The 20,153-nt window shown below is 38.2% G+C and overlaps 1 protein-coding gene across 8 annotated transcripts in view; it reads left to right on the forward strand.

Moving 5' to 3' along the window:
* ZNF143 (zinc finger protein 143) overlaps positions 1–20,153 on the forward strand; it is a 60,629-nt gene that overhangs the window by 16,170 nt on the left and 24,306 nt on the right. For 4 of the 8 annotated variants that reach the window (XM_068555857.1, XM_068555863.1, XM_068555855.1 and 1 more), the window contains 10 exons: positions 3,170–3,284; positions 3,608–3,700; positions 4,547–4,630; positions 5,163–5,246; positions 6,900–7,096; positions 7,648–7,722; positions 12,169–12,288; positions 14,468–14,543; positions 16,131–16,256; positions 17,691–17,870. In XM_068555857.1, coding sequence (XP_068411958.1) covers positions 3,170–3,284; positions 3,608–3,700; positions 4,547–4,630; positions 5,163–5,246; positions 6,900–7,096; positions 7,648–7,722; positions 12,169–12,288; positions 14,468–14,543; positions 16,131–16,256; positions 17,691–17,870 — 1,150 coding nt within the window. Of the gene's footprint in view, positions 1–389; positions 437–3,165; positions 3,285–3,607; positions 3,701–4,546; positions 4,631–5,162; positions 5,247–6,899; positions 7,097–7,647; positions 7,723–12,168; positions 12,289–14,467; positions 14,544–16,130; positions 16,257–17,690; positions 17,871–20,153 lie in introns of those variants that run through there. The other 4 variants (XM_068555858.1, XM_068555860.1, XM_068555862.1 and 1 more) reach the window with 3 other exon arrangements.

Raw genomic sequence — 20,153 nt, forward strand, 5'->3', positions numbered from 1 at the left:
TCAAGGTTCATCCATGTAACATATGACAGTATTTCCTTCTTTTTTAAGACTAATATTCCATTGTGTATATATAAATTGCATTTTCTTTATCCATTCATCCGTCGATGGACATATAGGTTGCTTCCACCTCTTGGCTATTGTGAATAATGCTGCAGTGAAGAGGTGTGCAAATATCTCTTTGAGATTCTGTTTTTAATCCTTTTGGATATGTACCCAGAAGTGGGATTGCTGGATCATATGGTAATTCTATTTGTAATTTTTTGAGGAATCTCCATACTGTTTTTATTTTATTTTTATTTATTTATTTGGCCGTGCCACGCGGCTTGCAGGATCTTAGTTCCCTGACCAGGAATCAAACCTGGGCCCCCTGCAGTAGAAGCGCAGAGTCTTAACCACTGGACTGCCAGAGAAGTCCCGATAGTGGGCATTCTAACAGGTGTGAGTTGATATCTCACTATGGTTTTGATTTGCATTTCCTTGACAATTAGTTATATTGAGCATATTTTCATATGTTTGTTTGCCATTTGTTTATCTTCTTTGGAGAAACTTCTATTCAAGTCCTTTGTCCAATTTTTAATTGGGTTATTAGTTTTTTGATGTTGAGTTGTAGAATTTCTTTATATATTCTGGATATAACATTTGCTACATTTTGTAAGTGTGTTTTTTTCTCTTATGCTAAGATCCATCATCATCTTCCAGAAAGGCAGGCACTTTATTTATTACACACATGTCGTCATTTGAGATTCCTGTTGTGCCCCCATGACAGCCTCCTCTGTGTCTGATTTTGGCCCATGATTCATTATTAAAGCACAGGAAACTGACTACCTTTTGCAAGGTGGCCCTTTCTAAAGGTGTCATGTGTATCTTACATACTTATTTTCACACAACCTGAAAATGTTGGTGCCAGAAATAATCAAGACATGATGGTGGATATGGTGTGAGCAACTATAGAGTGTTTGATCTCTAGCTTATTTATTTCATTTATTCACTGTCATATTTTCCCCAGTTGATCATTTTCTAACAAAGGGCATTAATTGTATCACAGAGCCTTTTTGAGAATAAGATGGGCTGTGTACCTGCCATCACTTATTATCTCTGGTAATTGTAGTGCCCATATGATCTCTTCTGAATCCTTCACCACCCCATGTATTTGCCAGCAGTTTGTGTCCAGGAACCAGCTGTCTCTTCAAGATCTTTCAGTTAGTGTAGATTTTTTTCCCTTAGGATAGAAACTATAGGTCCTGAAGCCTTCCTAAAGAAAGTTAACACTTGACCAGCTTTCAGACAAGAAAGAACTTTTATTTATTGCAGATATATCAGTTACCTGTTGATGTAGTTATTTGGAGATTTATAGATAATTCAATGAAAAGGACAAATGCTTGAATTATGGTCACACCATAGGCATTTCTTAACATCATGACCCAAATTAACTTGTAATCTGCCTTTTTCAAAATTCGTCTTCTAGATGAATACTGTAAAAATCATAGAGTGCTTATTACATTTTTATAGGTGTTTTCCCTTCCATTTCCTTGTCTTATTTCTGTTATATAGTGACAGTACTTGTTCTGAAAATTAGCCTGTCCCAATCCTATACTCATCAGGGGGCTTAACAGCAGAGTACCAGTTTTACTTTGAGGCTTCTCTGTTAGCCCTTAGAAGTAGCAAGGAAGTATTGAAGTTTCAGTCTGCTTTATGAACAGTTATAGATTAGAAATATTTCAGGAATCCCTGAAAAGTCAGCCCGTGATTGACTTTTATCACAGCACTGATACCTTTCAGAGTCTAAACCATAGTCCCTGGCTTTAATCCAAAGAGGGTGTAGTTTATAGTGTTTATAAAACAAAAATCTTCAAGTAGTCCTAACATAAATATAATTGCAAATTATTACTACTATCTGCACATTGCTCTTTTAAATATTGACACTGAAATCAGATCTTTAGACCTGGAAAGGTCCTCAAGAGATGCTCTGGTATCCAGTTCCCTGGCTCAAGGCAGCTAAATTATCCCAACTCATGTTTGAGACAACTCAAGGCCTACAGAGGTAATGGGACCCGGAGATGGGAAAAGGGAGGAAGGGGGTTGTGGTGATGATTGGTAAAAGAGCCATTCATCCATTTATTCTGCACCTATTGTGTGCCAAGTACTTTTTAGGCACTTTAGTCAGCAATGAGCAAACAGATAAAAATACCTGTCCATTCTATTTGAGAGAGAAATAGATAAGAAAAAAACAAATAAGTAAATACATGTAATATGTCAATTTATTAGTACTATGCCGAAATATAAAGGAGGGAAGAGGGCTGGGGTATATCATCATTGGGGGTTGGAGGTACAGTTTGCAATGAGGTGAATAAGGAAGCTCTCGTTGAGGTGCCATTGAACAAAGACTGGAAGAAGATGAGGGAGTAATAATGAAGATACCAAGAAGAATGTTTCAAGCAGAAGGAACATCAAATGTAAAGGTCCTGAGGCAGCAGAACATCCAGTATGTTTGAGGGAAAGCAAGGGCACCAGTGTGGCTGAAATGGAACGAATGAGACGGAGAGTAGTAGAAATGGGGCAAGATCGTTGGCCTCATAGGCTAGTGTAAGGACTTTTGGCTTTACTCTGATGAGAAATCATCAAAGGGTTTTGAGCAGAAGAGAGATGTGATCTAACTTTTTCATTCAAAAGGACAATCTGACTGTTGTGTTGAAAGGAGATGAGGGAAGTCACAGTAGAAGCAGGGAGACCAGTGAGGATGCTATTGCAGTAACATTTCAGGGTGAGAGATGGTAGTGGCTTGGATCAGGGAGGTAATGGCGAAGCTTGTGAGAAGTGGCCGGGTTCAGCATAGATTTCTGAAGATAGAGTCAACAGGATTGACTCAATCCATTCATGGATTCTAAGTGGGAATCTTCAACCATGTTAAATAAACCCAAAGAACACTAATTATGGGAATTTTAGACATGGTACAGAACTGATGGGCAAGACTTGGGTGTGCTCAATAGTTTACTGATGAATTATTAAAAGCATGGCCTGGACTTTACCCTGCATATTAAGTGAAATTTCAGCTTATTTCAAACACTGTTTACTTCCGTAGCAATTTTTTATGGTTCATAAATATTGTTTGTAGATTTTGTTTCATATACATCGTTCTTTGTTCTCAATGCCTACATTTTTTTCAAGGTAGAAAATGTTGTTAGCCCAAATAAATCGAGATTCTCAGGGAATGACAGAGTTTCCTGGAGGAGGAATGGAGGCTCAGCATGTTACCTTGTGCCTGACAGAGGCAGTAACTGTGGCAGGTGAGCAATCTTATTTGAAGGGATCATGTGGGTTTGGAAATATTTACCTTAAGGGAAAATGAAAACTTACAATACTGTTTACTTTGTTCCTCCTCCTTTAGCTAAAGTCAACACAAAGCTAAGCCTTTTTATGAGCATTTTTACCCTGGTATGGATGCTGGTATAGTAGGGTGTAGAAATATTTTTTGTAAATGCTATAAGAAATCCCATTTGAGTCTAAGTTAAGCAATCTGCCTTTTAACTAATTTTTATTTCTAAAAAACTTAAACAGCACACACATATGATAGTTATCTAAAGAAAATAACTATTTTTTTTTATAATAGATGGTGACAATTTAGAAAATATGGAAGGTGTAAGCCTGCAAGCAGTAACACTTGCAGATGGTTCTACTGCTTATATACAACACAATTCTAAAGGTATGTGCCTCATATACAACCCATTGGTTATTACCAGCAATTCATAACCTCAGAGTTGGAACACCTAGCAGTTATACCCCTTCCCAGTCCCTCCTACAGACACTGTACTACATATGGTAGTAATTTCAGTTTAACTTAAATTTTGTTTTGATAATTTGAGGACACCTTTTGAGATATTTGGAAGATACTCTGGGGTATCAGAATTAGTGAGGAAAAGGGGAGGGGGTAGTGTCCCTGACCTATTTTTAGTAAGACCTTTCTCACTTTTTCCCTTTAAATTATTATTTAATGTTTTTACAAAATATGCGTAAAAGTAGACATTTCGTTTTGCTTTTATAACATTGTTTCTAAATCAGTGTTTACTTTGCTCCAAGAAATAGCCTAGTTCTCAAATTCCTTATTTTTTTGGAAAGCTACTGAGCATATGTATACATAGTCAAGGGACTTGTAGCCCCCAGGGATGAGAATGACAGCTGGCCTCGTGTGCACTGATACATCTTTCTATCTTCCCAGTTTCAGCTTCGCTGGGGTCAGGGTCACGATTCCTAAGTGGCTCTGAAAGGTATATAGAGGTTTGACTCATGTAGCTTGCTCAGATGAGCCACTCTTCCTCTTGAACTTGTCTAATTGAAAATCGGAGGGGAGAAAGGATGGCTGAGGGAGGATTTTCTGCTTTCTGTAGGATCACTGGATGTGTTATTGAATTGCCTCAGAACATTGAGGGAAGAATCAAGATGAACATGATCTTAAGTAGTGTATGTTTTTATAGTTGATATCATTTTGAAATTGTATGAAGTTTAAAATTTTTGCTTGTGCTAATTTATTGGCTTAAATCTTTTGTTCTAGATGGAAAACTCATAGATGGTCAGGTCATTCAGTTGGAGGATGGTTCTGCTGCCTATGTTCAACATGTACCCATACCTAAGAGTAGTAAGTATTTGATATTTACTTACCCTTCTGATTCTCATACTTCAGTATTTGCTGCCTCCAACTGCCTCTTACTACTTAAACTTAGTCCTGATCTCTAGTCCTCCTTCTGAAATGGGAGATAGGTAGATGTCAAAGAGAGGATCTAAAGACCATTTTAACTTAATTGAGATTTTCTCTCAAAGATAATGGAAAAGAAGTTACTAAACTGCACTCTGGAGATAAATGGTCAACAGTTCTAAGTGAATATTTCTATTATTTGAGATAAATCCTACACGCCTTCTCATTTTCTTTTTTTCCCTTCTTTCAATTCTTCTATCCCCTGGTAAATATTCCTAAAACAGGTATTCTAATATCTTTTTACCTTTAAACGCTTATTCAGAGCAGCTTTGCTGAAATTATTTAAATGTTGAAGGATCCATAAAGCAAATATAGGTTTGTATGATGTGTTTAATGGTTTATTGACTCTGTTGTTGCTGAGTTATCAGAATATGCTTGGAAAATATGGGATCTAAATGTAAACATTTTTTTTGAGCAGGGGACAGTTTGCGTTTAGAGGATGGGCAAGCAGTGCAGTTAGAAGATGGAACTACAGCATTTATTCACCATACCTCCAAAGGTAAATTAGCTTTGAACATTTGAATAAAATAAGGGAGAGGTAGGGTGTGGGAAAAATAAGACCTGCCTTTAGTTGCAGAAATGCTGCTGTCATGTAAAAGAAGGATTATGCTTGCTCTCTCAAATATAAGATGGTAGATTTTGGCACAGTCTAAGGGAAAACTTTATAATAATTTGAGTTGTCCAGTAACAGGTTGAAATAGCAAACCCCTGGTCCTTGGAAGACTTCAACTAGAGGCTGCTTTTAAAATATGAAATTGAACATTTGTAAGTTAAATTGTTGATTTTTTTTCTTCCTTTTAAATATAATGTCTTTAGCAAGGTTCTTTGCCCCTTGTGTTGGTTTTTAAAACTAAATAAAAATTTTAAAACTATCTGAAGCAAATATGGCAAAATGTTCGTGTTTATTAGCTTTGTGTAGGGAGGATCAGGGATTTGAGGTGGAATGCGTAGGAGCAATGAGCACAGCTCTGTAGCCAGACTATCTGGGTTCAAATCTGGGTCTGCTGTCTTTTAGCTGTGTGCCCTTGAGCAAATTATTTAACCTTTTTGTGCTTCAATTTCATCATCTGAAATGAGGATTATGATAAGTATCCACATCACAGGGTAGTTGTGAAGACAAAATGTACGAACATGTAGAGCACTTGGAACAATATTTGTCACATAGTAAATGCTCAATAAATATTAGCTATTGTTATTACTTTATAAAATACTTTATTATAGAATGACTGTAAATGTTGTAAAAGACTAGTTGTGAAACCAAAGGAAGAAATTTTTTTAAATTTAGAATGTTTGAATTTGTAAATAAATTTATTTAAAGTTGAGAAAAAGTAAACTCTGAAAATTTTTTTTCTTTAGCAGTGGGAGTTGATCACAGGTTCACTGTAATTGGCTAGATTTATTATTTCACAATGCTGTATGTTTCTTAGTATGGTTATTTAGAAGGGGGAAAAACCATGGAGTCATAATGACATGAGTTCAGATCCTGGTTTCTCTGCATACTGATTTTTTTTTAGTACTTTTTAAAAAAAATAAATTTATTGATTGATTGCTGCGTTGGGTCTTCGTTGCTGCGTGCGGGCTTTCTCTAGTTTTGGTGAGCGGGAGTACTCTTCGTTGCGGTGCGCGGACTTCTCATTGTGGTATCTTCTCTTGTTGCGGAGCACGGGCTCTAGGCGCGCAGGCTTCAGTAGTTGTGGCACACAGGCCTCAGTAGTTGTGGCTCACGGGCTCTAGAGTGCAGGCTTAGAAGTTGTGGCGCACAGGCTTAGTTGCTCTGTGGCATGTGGGATCTTCTTGGACCAGGGCTCAAGCCCATGTCCCCTGCATTGGCAGGCAGATTCTTAACCACTGCGCCACCAGGGAAGCCCTGCATACTGATTTTTGACTGTTAATTGTTAGTTTTTTTTATTTCCTGGGTCCTAAGGAAAGTGACTTTACTTCCTCAAGCCTCAGTTTCCCATTCGTACAATAAGGTGGTAAATATACCTGCCTCACAGAATCATTGTGAGGATTGAATGAAATAACACACATAAAGCACATGGGCCCTGCTCATAGTAAATATTCGATAAAAATTCATTCCCTTCTTCCTTTAAATATGTAACTGTTTATCAGACTACCTTTAATTTAATGCCATTCTCTTCTACTCCCTCAGATAGTTATGACCAGAGTGCATTACAGGCAGTTCAGCTGGAAGACGGCACCACAGCTTACATCCACCATGCAGTGCAAGTCCCACAGTCTGACACCATCTTGGCAATTCAGGCTGATGGGACAGTGGCAGGTCTACACACTGGGGATGCCACGATCGATCCTGACACCATCAGTGCTTTGGAACAGTATGCAGCAAAGGTACACAGCATTTTACAATGTGAAGAACATCCCAGATACAGCTTCTTTATCTTTCACTAAAAGAAAAGAAAGCAAAAAATAAGAAACTAGGGATTCAAAGTCATAATCAGACAGCATCAAGGAGAAGATCAGCATTTATCTTAAAAGAAGTGAAGGGTAGAAAGAAACATTTGAAGACAAAAAAAGGAATGGAGTAAAAGCTTATAGAAGAGAAATGGGTGGCAGGTAATTCACAAAAAGATATACTCAAGGATGAGTGCCATAAAAGAAACAATGAGGTATAGATGGAACTGCTTATGAATTATAAAGTAGAAACTAGAGTTTGGAAAAGGTGAAGGAAAATCTCAAGTTTTACATCAAAAGGGCTGTGTTTTTTTTCCTGCATTGAAATTATATCATTTATATAATTTAAAAGGTTTTTCCCCTATTTTTTATAATGGAAATTTTCAACTATACACGGAAATAAATGATAATGTACCCATGTACTTATCTCCCAGCCTAAACAGTTATCAATATGTGAAATTTTTTTAAGCTTTATTTTATTCCTATAGGTGTCCATTGATGGAAGTGAAAGCGTAACAGGTTCAGGAATGATTGGAGAAAATGAGCAAGAGAAAAAAATGCAGGTATGTAAGGCTACTTTTTTATATTAGAATCTCTTTCTCTTAGCATTTCTGGGCCCTTCTAGGGATGAAAGCAAGAACTCACTACCTCCCTAGGAATATCTTACCAATTCAGAAAAACAGTGTATGCATTAGGCAGCAGCTTTCTCAGATTACCTCCTCAGGTCTCAGAATTCATTATATGGATGAAAGTGGCACTAAAGAATTAGAAATATCACAGAAATCCAGTTGAAGCTTGTGTTCTGGAGTCCAAAGCAGTTTTGGAGGCCAGGCGGTCTTCTGTCTGCCCCACCCTTGGCAGTTTGTGGATCCTTTTTCTGGGCCTTCACCCTTACTGTGACTGACTAACCCTTGCTACTTTGGTTTTTATATGTTTTTGTTTCTTCTGTTTACAACTGGTTCCCTCCATACTTCCCTTTTCAACTTCTGGAGAGAAGGTCCAGTCTAGCTAATTGCCATTGTTGCTTCTGGGCAAAGCTGTTTTTACCACTTCTACCAGACTCCTTCCTGGGCTGTAGATGGCCACGGGTTGGCTGCCCTTGATTCAGATGCTCACCTTGGGTCCAGTCCTTGGCTATCCCTTACCCAAATAACAGCCTAGAGCTGCAGAGCCTCGCCAAGGTTTGTAGTTAAGTACAGAGTAGTCACAGATGCATTCTGGGAGATCTACAAGTCAAAATTCAAGACTCTGTTATGAATTATGTGTTTTTGTGTTTGTTTGAGGGGTTGGTGTTTGTGTGGGTGGATGTTCTTGGAGCTTATATAATCACTGTAGTATATTACTGCTTTAATGCTGCTCCTTTTTTTCTCAGCAGTTATCTCTAGTATTTGGCTGACTGCTTCCTCATAGTTTTTTGCAGTCTTCCAAGTGTTTTATCATATTTAACTCCTAAAGTTATTGCTCAGGGCAACACTTTTTAACTTGAGCATTAGCATCACCACTTAATGCCACTGAGTAGTACTGTTGGGGGTTATCAAGAAGATTTTATATTTATAATAATAATAAATAATAAAAGAAATCACTGGTGAAAATTTGATGCTTTTAAACATTGCTGGATAGCCAGTATTTCTATTTATCACTGAAGTGATGCCATGAAGTAGCAGTAATATAAACACAGTTTGTAATTCATTAAGCCCACCAGCTTTGAAACTACGTGATTCTTGGCAAAATTTTCAAGTCTTTGAATTCATAAAATGAGACTTTAATATTTTTTATACTGCAGTATGTCAAATCCATCTAAGTCAAACTCTACTAAAATGCAAACACAGTGTAAATATATACAAGAGATGTAGGTCAGTGCCTTGGAGTGGCCCAATAGGGTTCTGTCTCTTATTAGTGACTAACAATTAAGTTTTTAAATAATAGAATATTTTTAAAGAAAGACAGTTGTAACTACACTTGTAATAAACTAGAATAGGTCTTACAAAAAATGAGTGAATTTACCATTGGTCCGTATAACATTATACTATTAGCATAAAATTCTGTTACGATCAATAATTAATTTCTGAACCCAGAAACATACTAGGAATTCAGAACTGCTGAAACAATGTCGTAAAAAGCATGCTTACTCTTTATCTGCAGACATATAACCATTTGGTGTTTGTGCCAATAGACAAAGAAAATGAAGAAAGTTGAATAGGATTTTTGTTCTGACTGTAGCTTTTTCTCCTTTTCCCTTTGTACCTCTCCCTTACAGACTATATCTGTGCTGTCCAAAATGTTGTCGCTACTGAGCACTTGAAATGTGACTAGTCAGAATTGGCATGTGCTGTGAGTGTAAAATGCATACCAGAGTTCAAAGACTTACAATGAAAAAAAGAATGTAAAATATCTCATTAATAGTGCCTCCTGTTGATTACATGTTGAAATGATAATATTTTGGACATACTAGGTAAAATAAAATAATTACTAAAATTACTTTCACCTGTTTCTTTTTCCTTTTTTAAATGTAGTTACTAGAACATTTTAAATTATATATGTGGGGACTTCCCTGGTGGTGCAGTGGTTAAGAATCCGCCTGCCGGTGCAGGGGACACAGGTTCCATCCCTGGGAAGATCTCACGTGCCGCGGAGCAGCTAAGCCCATGCACCACAACTACTGAAGCCCGCGTGCCTAGAGCCCGTGCTCCACAACAAGAGAAACCACCTCAGTGAGAAGTCTGCGCACCGCAACGAAGAGTAGCCGCTGCTTGCCGCAGCTAGAGAAAGCCCACGTGCAGTAACGAAGACCCACCGTGGCCAAAAAAAAATATTATATATGTGGCTTGTATTTGTGACTCATATTTCTCTTCATTAAGTGCTAGAAGTTCCTGAATCTTCTATCCTCCAAAACAATTGAGTACCATAGTTGAGGTTGAGGACCCAATACATGGTGTTAAAAGGTCAAAATATCCCAAAAGAATTGCTGCAAATAAGCAGGACCTGTAACGTCTTGGTTTGTCTCTTAGTACTCATCCTACTTCTGCCAGAGTTGCTTAAGAAGTTGTAACTCTGTGTCTGGCTGAACTTTAAAGTAAAGAGGTCTATACCTAATGCGATAGATTTTTTTCCAGTCTTGTTTCAAAGCTTTAGTTTTTTTTCATTGTGATGCTTACAGTTTAGAGCTTTTTCTTTCATCTATAATATAAGCATACTAGTTGTGCTGCTGAGCTGATCTCTTACTTGAAACCAGATTTCATAGAACAAGAAAGACCTAGAGTATCTAAAACATAATGCGCTCGTGGGAAGGCAATTTTGCCCCCCTAGGGGACTTTTGGCAGTGTCTGAAGACAAGTTTGGTCGTCACAATTGGGGACATCTACTGGGTAGATGTCCTGCAAGGCATAGGACAGCCCCACTACAACAAAGAATTATTCTGTTCAAAATGTCAGTAGTACCGAATTTGAAAACACTCATTTGAAGTACTCTGTTTAAGGATGCCCATGTGTTCAGTTGTAAGAACCATAAGGATGTTGGGATGTGTGTGTTTCAGGGAGGCTATGACGGTTGTCATCACCCTCCAGCTACACCACCCTTAGTTAAGCAGAACAGCGTGCTATTAAAGTAACATGTAATTTGTAATAAAAACATCTCAGTCGAGCTTCCATTCTGCTATGTAGTATCTGTGTGACTGTGGGCAAATTACTTAATTTCTCTGGATCTGAGACTTATTAGCTAAATGCAAACAATAATCTTTGCCTTACCTATCTCGTGGGGTTATGAAAACCAAATGAGAGTTTCATTTGATTAATATTTTAGGTAACACATGAGAATGTAATTTGTAAATGTGTTAGCATCATGCAGCATTGTTGATGCTTTACATGTTCTGTTAGAATCCAAGGCCCTTTTTCATGGTTTCCATTAGTTTTGACTTCATTAAAAACTAACTTTATTTACATTGGAGATCAAAGTCCTTTGGCTTGGCAGTTTTTTTAAAATAAATTTATTTTTATTTATTTATTTTTGGCTGCATTGGGTCTTCGTTGCTGCGCGGGCTTTCTCTAGTTGTGGCGAGCGGGTGCTACTCTTGGTCGCAGTGCACGTGCTTCTCATTGCGGTGGCTTCTCTTGTTGCGGAGCATGGGCTCTAGGTGCATGGGCTCAGTAGTTGTGGCTCGTGGGCTCTGGAGCTCAGGCTCAGTAGTTGTGGTGCACAGGCTTAGTTGCTCCATGGCATGTGGGATCTTCCCGGACCAGGGCTTGAACCCGTGTCCCCTGCATTGGCAGGCGATTTTTAACCACTGTGCCACCAGGGAAATCCCAGAGTCATTTCTGAGCCAAGTATGACACTCTGCACAGATAGGACGTGGCAGCACCATCATCACATGCCCACAGAATAGAAAGTCATTCTTCAATTTTCATGGTATCTCAATTTCTAAAATAGGTCATAATCTTTAAAAAAGCCTCTAACATCAGTGCAGTTGTTTAAAGTCTTGTGTTGAGTTCCAGAGAAGTGATCTTCTACTTAACACTATATAAGTATAGACTAGGATCATATGGATTGTAATGTCTCCCACAGGCGACTCAAATGACCTAACCCCCGCTTTTCCATTGCTTTTGAAATTGAAAATGATTTTTACATTGTTTAAACATATGTCCTAAAATACATATATACATTATAAAATATATATATATGTATATATACACTTAATGCCCTGGAGTATGTCAAGGAACACCTGCATATAATGTGTTGATGGATGCTCCCTGGCTTGACTTTTCTAGAGTGGGAATCGACCTGTGAGCGCTGACTATGCCCCCTTGTGGATCTCCTTTTGACTTCTTCCAGAGCTGCTGACTTCAGCCATGGAACAGAATTAACCTAACTGGCTCAGCATGATAGAATCTTCATAAAATGATGACCTGAGTCTGGAAAACCACATTACAGTTTTATCTTTTTTATCCTGAAAATTGTAACTTCATCTACTTTATTTCTGTATAAATAATTTAAATCATACTTTTTGTTTCATCTAGATTGTCTTACAAGGACATGCAACAAGAGTAACTGCTAAGTCTCAACAGAGCGGAGAGAAGGCCTTTCGATGTGGCTATGACGGGTGTGGAAAATTATATACAACAGCTCATCATCTTAAGGTATATATGAAGGAAAGGCTGTGTCTAGTTATGAGAATATCTAGGGCATTAAACGCCAACATAATGTATTTGCAGTATTCAAACACCATTGTTCTCCCCCACCTATCAAGATACAAATACCCTCATATACAAAAGCCTGTGCAGACTGGGCCAGTGAGCCACAATTACTGAGCCTGCGCGTCTGGAGCCTGTGCTCCGCAACAAGAGAGGCCGCGATAGTGAGAGGCCCGCGCACCGCGATGAAGAGTGGCCCCTGCTTGCCACAACTAGAGAAAGCCCTCGCACAGAAACGAAGACCCAACACAGCCATAAATAAATAAATTAAAAAAAAAAAAAAAAGCCTATGCAGATTTTAGAAACTGAACTCTTTGAGGGCTTGGACTATGCTTTCTTCATTTCTGGCTCCCTCATGTCCAGCATACTACATGGCACATGATAGGTACTCTACATATTTGAATACATTTTTCTCAAATGTGAAATTTATGTAATTACATGGGAGATGTATGTGTAATTATTCCGTTAACAGTGATTTGCTGAAATGTAGCGAAAGTTGGTGTTAGTTTGTCCTGTCTGTTAAATACATAGGCCAAGTATTTTGATTGCAGCTAAACACAACATACCATGACCCATAAAAATAATAGCTAACATTTATTGAATAACTTACAATGTGTCAGGAAGTGTGCATTTAGCATATTTGGAATAACAGCCCTAGAGCCCATCTCCACTACTTATCAGTGTGTACATGTTACTTGACCTCTTAAGTACCTCATTTTCCTTATCTGTAATATTGGATGATAAAAGTACCTCCCTCAACGGTGGTTGTGAGAATTAAGTTAGTTAATTCTGTACATGTAAAGTATTGAAGAGAATGGCCTGGAATGTGGTAAAGGTTCAGTAAATGTTGGCCATTGTCATGAGTATTCATTTGTCACAGCAGCCCTCTATCGTAGGTACTATTATGTCCCCACTTTACAGAGAGGACTTTGAGGCTGAGAGAAGGCAAGTGCCATGGCCACACCACTAGTCAGCAGTGAAGCCTTGCCTCAGATTGAGGCCCCTCTGCCAGCAGCCTCCACACTCGTAGCCTTATGTTGTGTAACGTCTCCCTGTACTCCTGCGTCTCACCAGGTACATGTTCCATTCAAACACCTTTGACCACTCTAGAAAAACTCAAACCTCCAGTATTCCTGTTCCTTATTTATTATTTTTTAATTTATATATATATATATATATATTTTTTTTTTTTTTTTGGCTGCCTTGGGTCTCCGTTGCTGCACGCGGGCTTTCTCTAGTTGGGGTGAGTGGGCTTCTCATTGTGGTGGCTTCTCTTGTTACGTAGCATGGGCTCTAGGCGTGTGGGCTTCAGTAGTTGCAGCATGCAGGCTCAGCAGTTGTGGCACGCAGGCTTCAGTAGTTGTGACTCACGGGCTCTAGAGTGCAGGCTCAGTAGTTGTGGCGCACGGGCTTAGTTGCTTCGTGTCATGTGGGATCTTCCCAGACCAGGGATGGAAGCCGTGTCCCCTGCATTGGCAGGCGGATTCTTAACCACTGCGCCACCAGGGAAGTTCTCCTGTTCCTTATTTATTTATTTATAATTTTTATTGATTGATTGATTGATTGATTGATTGATTGCTGCATTGGGTGTTTGTTGCTGCGTGTGGGCTTTCTCTAGTTGTGGCGAGCAGGGGCTACTCTTCGTTGCAGTGCGTGGGCTTCTCACTGCGGTGGCTTCTCTTGTTGCGGAGCACAGGCTCTAGGCATGTGGGCTTCAGTAGTTGTGGCACGCGGGCTCAGTAGTTGTGGCTCATGGGCTCTAGAGCGCAGGCTCAGTAGTTGTGGCACATGAGCCTAGTTGCTCTGTGGCATGTGGGATCTTCCCGGACCAGGGCTCGAACCCGTGTCCCCTGCATTGGCAGGCGGATTCTTAACCACTCCGCCACCAGGGAAGTCCCCTGTTCCTTATTTAAAATGAGTACTTCTTAACATACAACATTTGGTCTATATTGAGAATTACTGACCTGTAGTTTTTGAGAAAAGAAAAGTTATCTTTTGATTTTCAAAAATAGCATACAAGCAACAAAATAATTCAGCAGTGGGGAAATAAAAAAGGTCTCTGTGGAGACCATCCACCTGTGGAGTGCCTCAAGGAAATAAACTCATGCCTGTGTTTTAATAACAGGTGCATGAGCGATCACACACAGGAGACCGGCCTTATCAGTGTGAGCATGCAGGCTGTGGGAAAGCATTTGCAACAGGTAAAAACATGAATTTTCTTTGTTTCTTGGTTCCACTTGGGGGTCACGCAGAGACGGGTCAGAGGCAGGAACTGACCCCTTGCCTTGGTCTGAATTAGTGGGCACAGAGTGACTAGTTTTCCAGTCTCTCCCTTATTGCCTTTTGTCCTGCATGCTCTGTTCTCTCTCTGTGTTCTCATTTTGCTCCTCAGACCTGTTTCTGCCTACTGTGTTTGTTATTTCACTCCACACTCTGCTTTCTTTTAGCAGGAAAAACAAAAGTCGAGCATTAAAGCTGACACAGAGTTTAACATTAGGACAGACCTTAGGGGGTACCATGGGAAACAGGGGCTTAGCAGTGGGACGGGTCCTTCCCAGGTACACATCCAAGAGGGCCAGGACTGTTGCCAGGCCTCCTGACTTCACCCTATTCCTCATTCCATGTCTCAATTCTTTTTGGTTTTGTTTCTCAGGATTTTTTCTTTTTTATTATGAAAATTTACAAACATTTATATAAATGAAAAATAATGTTATAGTATATCACCATAAACAGTTCAGCATGCATATCAGTAACGTTTTCAGTATTTGTTTACATTTCTTTTTTGAGGTAAAATTTACATACAGTTTACTGTACAAATATTAATTGTAACTTTCTATAAGTTTTTTTTCCTGTATTCATCCATTTATTCATTTATTTATTTTTTAAAAAATTTTATTGGAGTATAGTTGATTTACAGTGTTGTGATAGTTTCAGGTGTACAGCAAAGTGAATCAGTTATACATATTCATATATCCACTCTCCCCTTTTTTTTTTTTAGATTCTTCTCCCATATAGGCCATTACAGAGTATTGAGTAGAGTTCCCTATGCTATACAGCAGGTTCTTATTAGTTATTTTATATATAGTAGTGTGTATATGTCAGTCTGAGTCTCCCAATTTATCTCTCCCACCCCCCGCTTATCCCCTGGTAACCATAAGTTTGTTTTCTACATCGTGACTCTACTTCTGTTTTGTAAATAAGTTCATTTGTACCCTTTTTTTTAGATTCCACATATAAGCAATATCATATGATATTTGTCTTTCTGTGTCTGACTTCACTCAGTATGGCAATCTCTAGGTCCATCCATGTTCCTGCAAATGGCATTATTTTGTTCTTTTTTATGGCTGAGTAATATTCCATTGTATATATGTACACATCTTCTTTATCCATTCCTCTGTTGATGGACGTTTAGGTTGCTTCCATATCCTGGCTATTGTAAATAGTGCTGCAGTGAACATTGGGGTGCATGTATCTTTTTGAATTATGGTTTTCTCCGGGTATCATGTCTCGATTCTACTTCAAGATTTTGGGGTATGAGTTGTAAACATCTAATAAGATTGGGGCACTTTAAAAAAAGAAGCACACAATCTCTTCTAGACAGAGATGAAACTATTGAATTTTCAGCAGGACAGTCCTGAGTTGTCATACTCTTGTACCTTTTTGTTATTCTGTTGTGTTTGCCTAGTATTATATCCTTGGTGTTTACTATATTTTTCAATAACTTAATCTCAATGGGCATGCTTACAGGGGTCTTGTGTAATTAAATTTCTTTTAAATTTTTCTTAAAGGTTATGGATTAAAAAGTCATGTCAGAACTCATACAGGAGAAAAGCCATATCGGTGTTCAGAAGATAATTGTACTAAATCTTTCAAAACTTCAGGAGATCTACAAAAACATATCAGAACTCATACAGGTACTGGTGTGAAGAAATGTCAGATCTAGGCCAGGAGTTCTTAATCTGCAGGAAGGGACTTGGGGAAGTAGTTTCTGGAAGGTTTCAGGAAGTCAACGTCAAGGGCTTCTCTTAAACTGCCAAAACTCCATGCAATTTGCCATTCGTGGATGTATGCTTCTTTCCAGGATGAAGGCCTTGTAACGCTGTTAGATTCTCAAAGGGGTTCATGTTCCAAGAGATTAACAATGGCCCTAGACCACCAACCCTCTCAGTTTTCAGGAATTATCTGAGCAACAGTCTTATTTACCTAGGATTATACATCTACTTAGTAGCCCAACAGAGACCAGAACCTAAGGCACCCAATTCCTTCTCAGTTTAGTACTGCTTCTTCTGCATTAAGCTGCTTCTAAAAAAAGTGTCTGAACCCCTCACAACCCCACAGAAAGAAAGACTTGTTACTTCCTTGTGATCATCTCCCCTATCCTTAAATTCCTTCTCTCCTTTTCCTAAAGGGTACTTTGTTCTTCTCTTCTCTCCCCTCCCCTCCCTTCCTTGTACTTGATTATTTGCAGATTGGTAATATAAAGGTAATTATTTGCTTTGGATCAGAGCTGGAAGAGTTTCAGAAACTGTTGATAAGAGATGCTATTATAAGTTGTTGACTAAGTAGTATAGCATAAGGTCCTTTAGTTTGAGATTTTACTGCAGATGTTTTAAGCATAGTGTTATCGCTTTGTCCCCAAATACTTCTAAGTATTCTGAGATCGTTTAGCAGATTTTCATGGAGGATTCTTCCTGTCATTAAAGTTTAACTTTTAGTTCAAATATGATCCCAAATCGGCTTTACTGTACAGTGTTCAGGAACAAAGCTGTAGGTCCCTGCTTCTATTTCATTCGTGCTCTTAGTTTTATCCGTTATATCAGAGGCAAGCGTCTCCAAGCTCCTGAGAATAGTAATATATTCAGCAAGTATTTTTGATTCATATTATGTGTTAGACACTAGATTTTAAAAAGACCAAAAATTCTTTTTCTTCAAGTATTATAGAATAAATAAAGTAGGAGGTAAGCTTTTAGGGGATTCTAGGGTTGTTTTAACTTAATCCTTATTCCTGACTCTATTTTTCTTTTGTATTTCTTTATGATATGTATTTCTTTGTCTTCTTTTCTCAGCTCATTTTTTAATATGCCTTCTGGGTGATTCCATCTTGGAAAGTCATGTAATCAGTGATGAGTTTTGAATACTATTCAGGTTTTCCTATGTAAATTTAAGTTTGGAGTAGACGATGCTGTTGACAGAAAAAAAGAGAAAAAAAAAAAAAACCTCAAAGGGAAGCTCAATACAAAAAGGCTAGAGTCTGAGCATGAATGATCCTAGGCAGAATTGAAGGATAAGACATTTCAATTTTCTGTGTATTTTTGCACCATTTAATGTATTTCCCTTTGTGTTTTCAGGAGAAAGGCCCTTTAAATGTCACTTTGAAGGCTGTGGTCGGTCTTTCACAACATCGAATATCAGAAAAGTGCATATTAGGACACACACAGGAGAAAGACCTTATTACTGCACAGAACCAGGATGTGGGAGGGCATTTGCCAGTGCAACCAATTATAAAAACCATGTGAGGATACACACAGGTAACGGTCTCTGGTTCTTGGTCTTCTGTCTTTCAAGGCTCAGTTGAACTCCTGCCTCTCCTATAAACCATTTACAAGTAATCTCTTCCCTCCTTCCTGCCACTTGGCATGGTAGAAATGGATTATGCAACTTGAAAAAACTTCACCTTGGCATTTTTACATTTATTTATTCAATAGTTATTGACCATCTGCTGTGTGTTCCCCTGCCAGACACCAGAAATACAGAGACAGACAAGATATTGTCCAGGACAGTTGATTTAGGGAGGGATAGTAGACATAATTATTGCAGTGTCTATGGATATATATATTTTTAACAGCTTTATTGAGATATAATTCACGTACTGTACAGTTCATCCATTTAAAGTATATGATTCAGTGTTTTTTATTATATTCATAGGGTTGTACCACCATCACCAAAATCCAGTTTTAGAACATTTTCATCTCACCTGAAAGAAACTCCATACTTGTTAGCAGTCTTCTCCCACTCTACCCCCGAGCCATAAGCAATTATGGATTTTCCCATTCTGAATATTTCATATAGATGTACAGTATATGGTATTTATTGTCTGGTTTCTTTCCCTTAGCATAATAGTACTGAGGTTCAGCCATGTCATATCAGTAGTTCTTTCCTTTTTAATTACTGACTAGTGTTCCTTTACATGAATGCATCAAATTTTATTTATCAATTTACCAGTTATTTTCACTTTTTGGCTATTATGAATAATGCTGGAGTATTCATGTACAGTTTTTTGTGTGGATGTGTGGTGTTTTGTTTTGGCTGCACCACACAGCTCTTGGGATCTTAGTTCCCTTGCCAGGGATTGAACCTGGGCCCTCGGCAGTGAGAACACAGAGTCCTAACCACTGGACAGCCAGGGAATTCCCTTTTTTTTTTCTTTTTGGATATATGTTTTTATTCCTCTTGGGTATATACCTAGGAGTGGAATTGTTGGATCTTATGATAACTTTGTTTAACATTTTGAGGAACTGCCAAACTGTTTTCCAAAGTGGCTGCAACATTTTACATTCTCACCAACAATGTATGAGGGTTCCAGTTTCTCCACATCCTAGCGAACAGTTGTTGTTATCTCTCTTTTTGATTATAGCCGTCATAGTGTGTGTGAAGTGATATCTACCTCATTGTGCTTTTGATTTGTATTTTCCTAGTGTGCTAATGATGTTGAGCATCTTTTTATGCGCTTATTGGCCATTTGTATGTATTTTGGGGGGAAATGTCTTTTCAAATTCTTTGCCCATTTTTTAAATTGGGTTGTCTTTTTTTTTTGTTGGGTTACAAGAATTCTTTATTATATTCTGCATACAAGTCCCTTGTTAGGTATGTGATTTACAGATATTTTCTCCTGTTATTGTGGGGGTTTTTGTTGTTGCTTTTTTTTTCAATTTCTTAATGGTGTCATTTGCAGCTCAAAAGTTTTTAATTTTTTTTTTTTTTTTTTTTTTTTGTGACTGTGCTGCATGGTTTGTGGGATTCCTAGTTCCCCAACCAGGGATCATATCCGGCCCCCTGCAGTGAAAGCGCCGAGTCCTAACCACTGGACTGCTGGGGAATTCCCCAAAACTTAAAAATTTTTTTTTTTAATTGGAGTATAATTGTTTTACAATGTTGTGTTAGTTTCTGCTGTACAATGAAGTGAATCAGCTATATGTATACCTATATCCCCTCCCTCTTGGACCTCCCTCCCACCCTCCCCCATGCCACCCATCTAGGTGGCCACAGAGCACCGAGCTGAGCTTCCTGTGCTTTATAGCACGTTCCTGTTAGGTATCTCTTTTATGCATGGTAGTGTATATATATCAATCCTAGTCTCCCAATTCATCCCACCCTCCCCTTAAAACGTTTTAATTTTGATTCTCCACTTTGTGGTTGTATTTTTTTTTATTTGAAGTATGGTTGATTTATAATATTGTGTTAGTTTCAGATGGTTGTATTTTTGATGTGAATGGAAAGGTGAATGAGAGGAAGATTTTTAATATATTGTTTTTATTACTGATATTAAGAGTAAACTTGTGATAATTCAAAATGAAAAGACATTTTTGTAGAATGGAACTTTAGTTGTGCAAGTTAGTCTGCATTCTGCAGACCCCTGGATATCTCTGGAAATGTTTTCAGGCATTTACAACAATCCCTTTCCTTTGAAAATGGTACATTAACAAGTTTTGAATACTGCTATGGACAGAGGGGAAGCCTTAAGAGGATTTAAAGAAAATTTGCTTTTTTAAGAAAAAAAATCACTCTGTCAATACCATAGAAAGAAGTTAAAG

This window comes from Eschrichtius robustus, chromosome 11 (assembly GCF_028021215.1).
Source record: "Eschrichtius robustus isolate mEscRob2 chromosome 11, mEscRob2.pri, whole genome shotgun sequence".
In the NCBI taxonomy this organism is placed as follows: Eukaryota; Metazoa; Chordata; class Mammalia; order Artiodactyla; family Eschrichtiidae; genus Eschrichtius; species Eschrichtius robustus.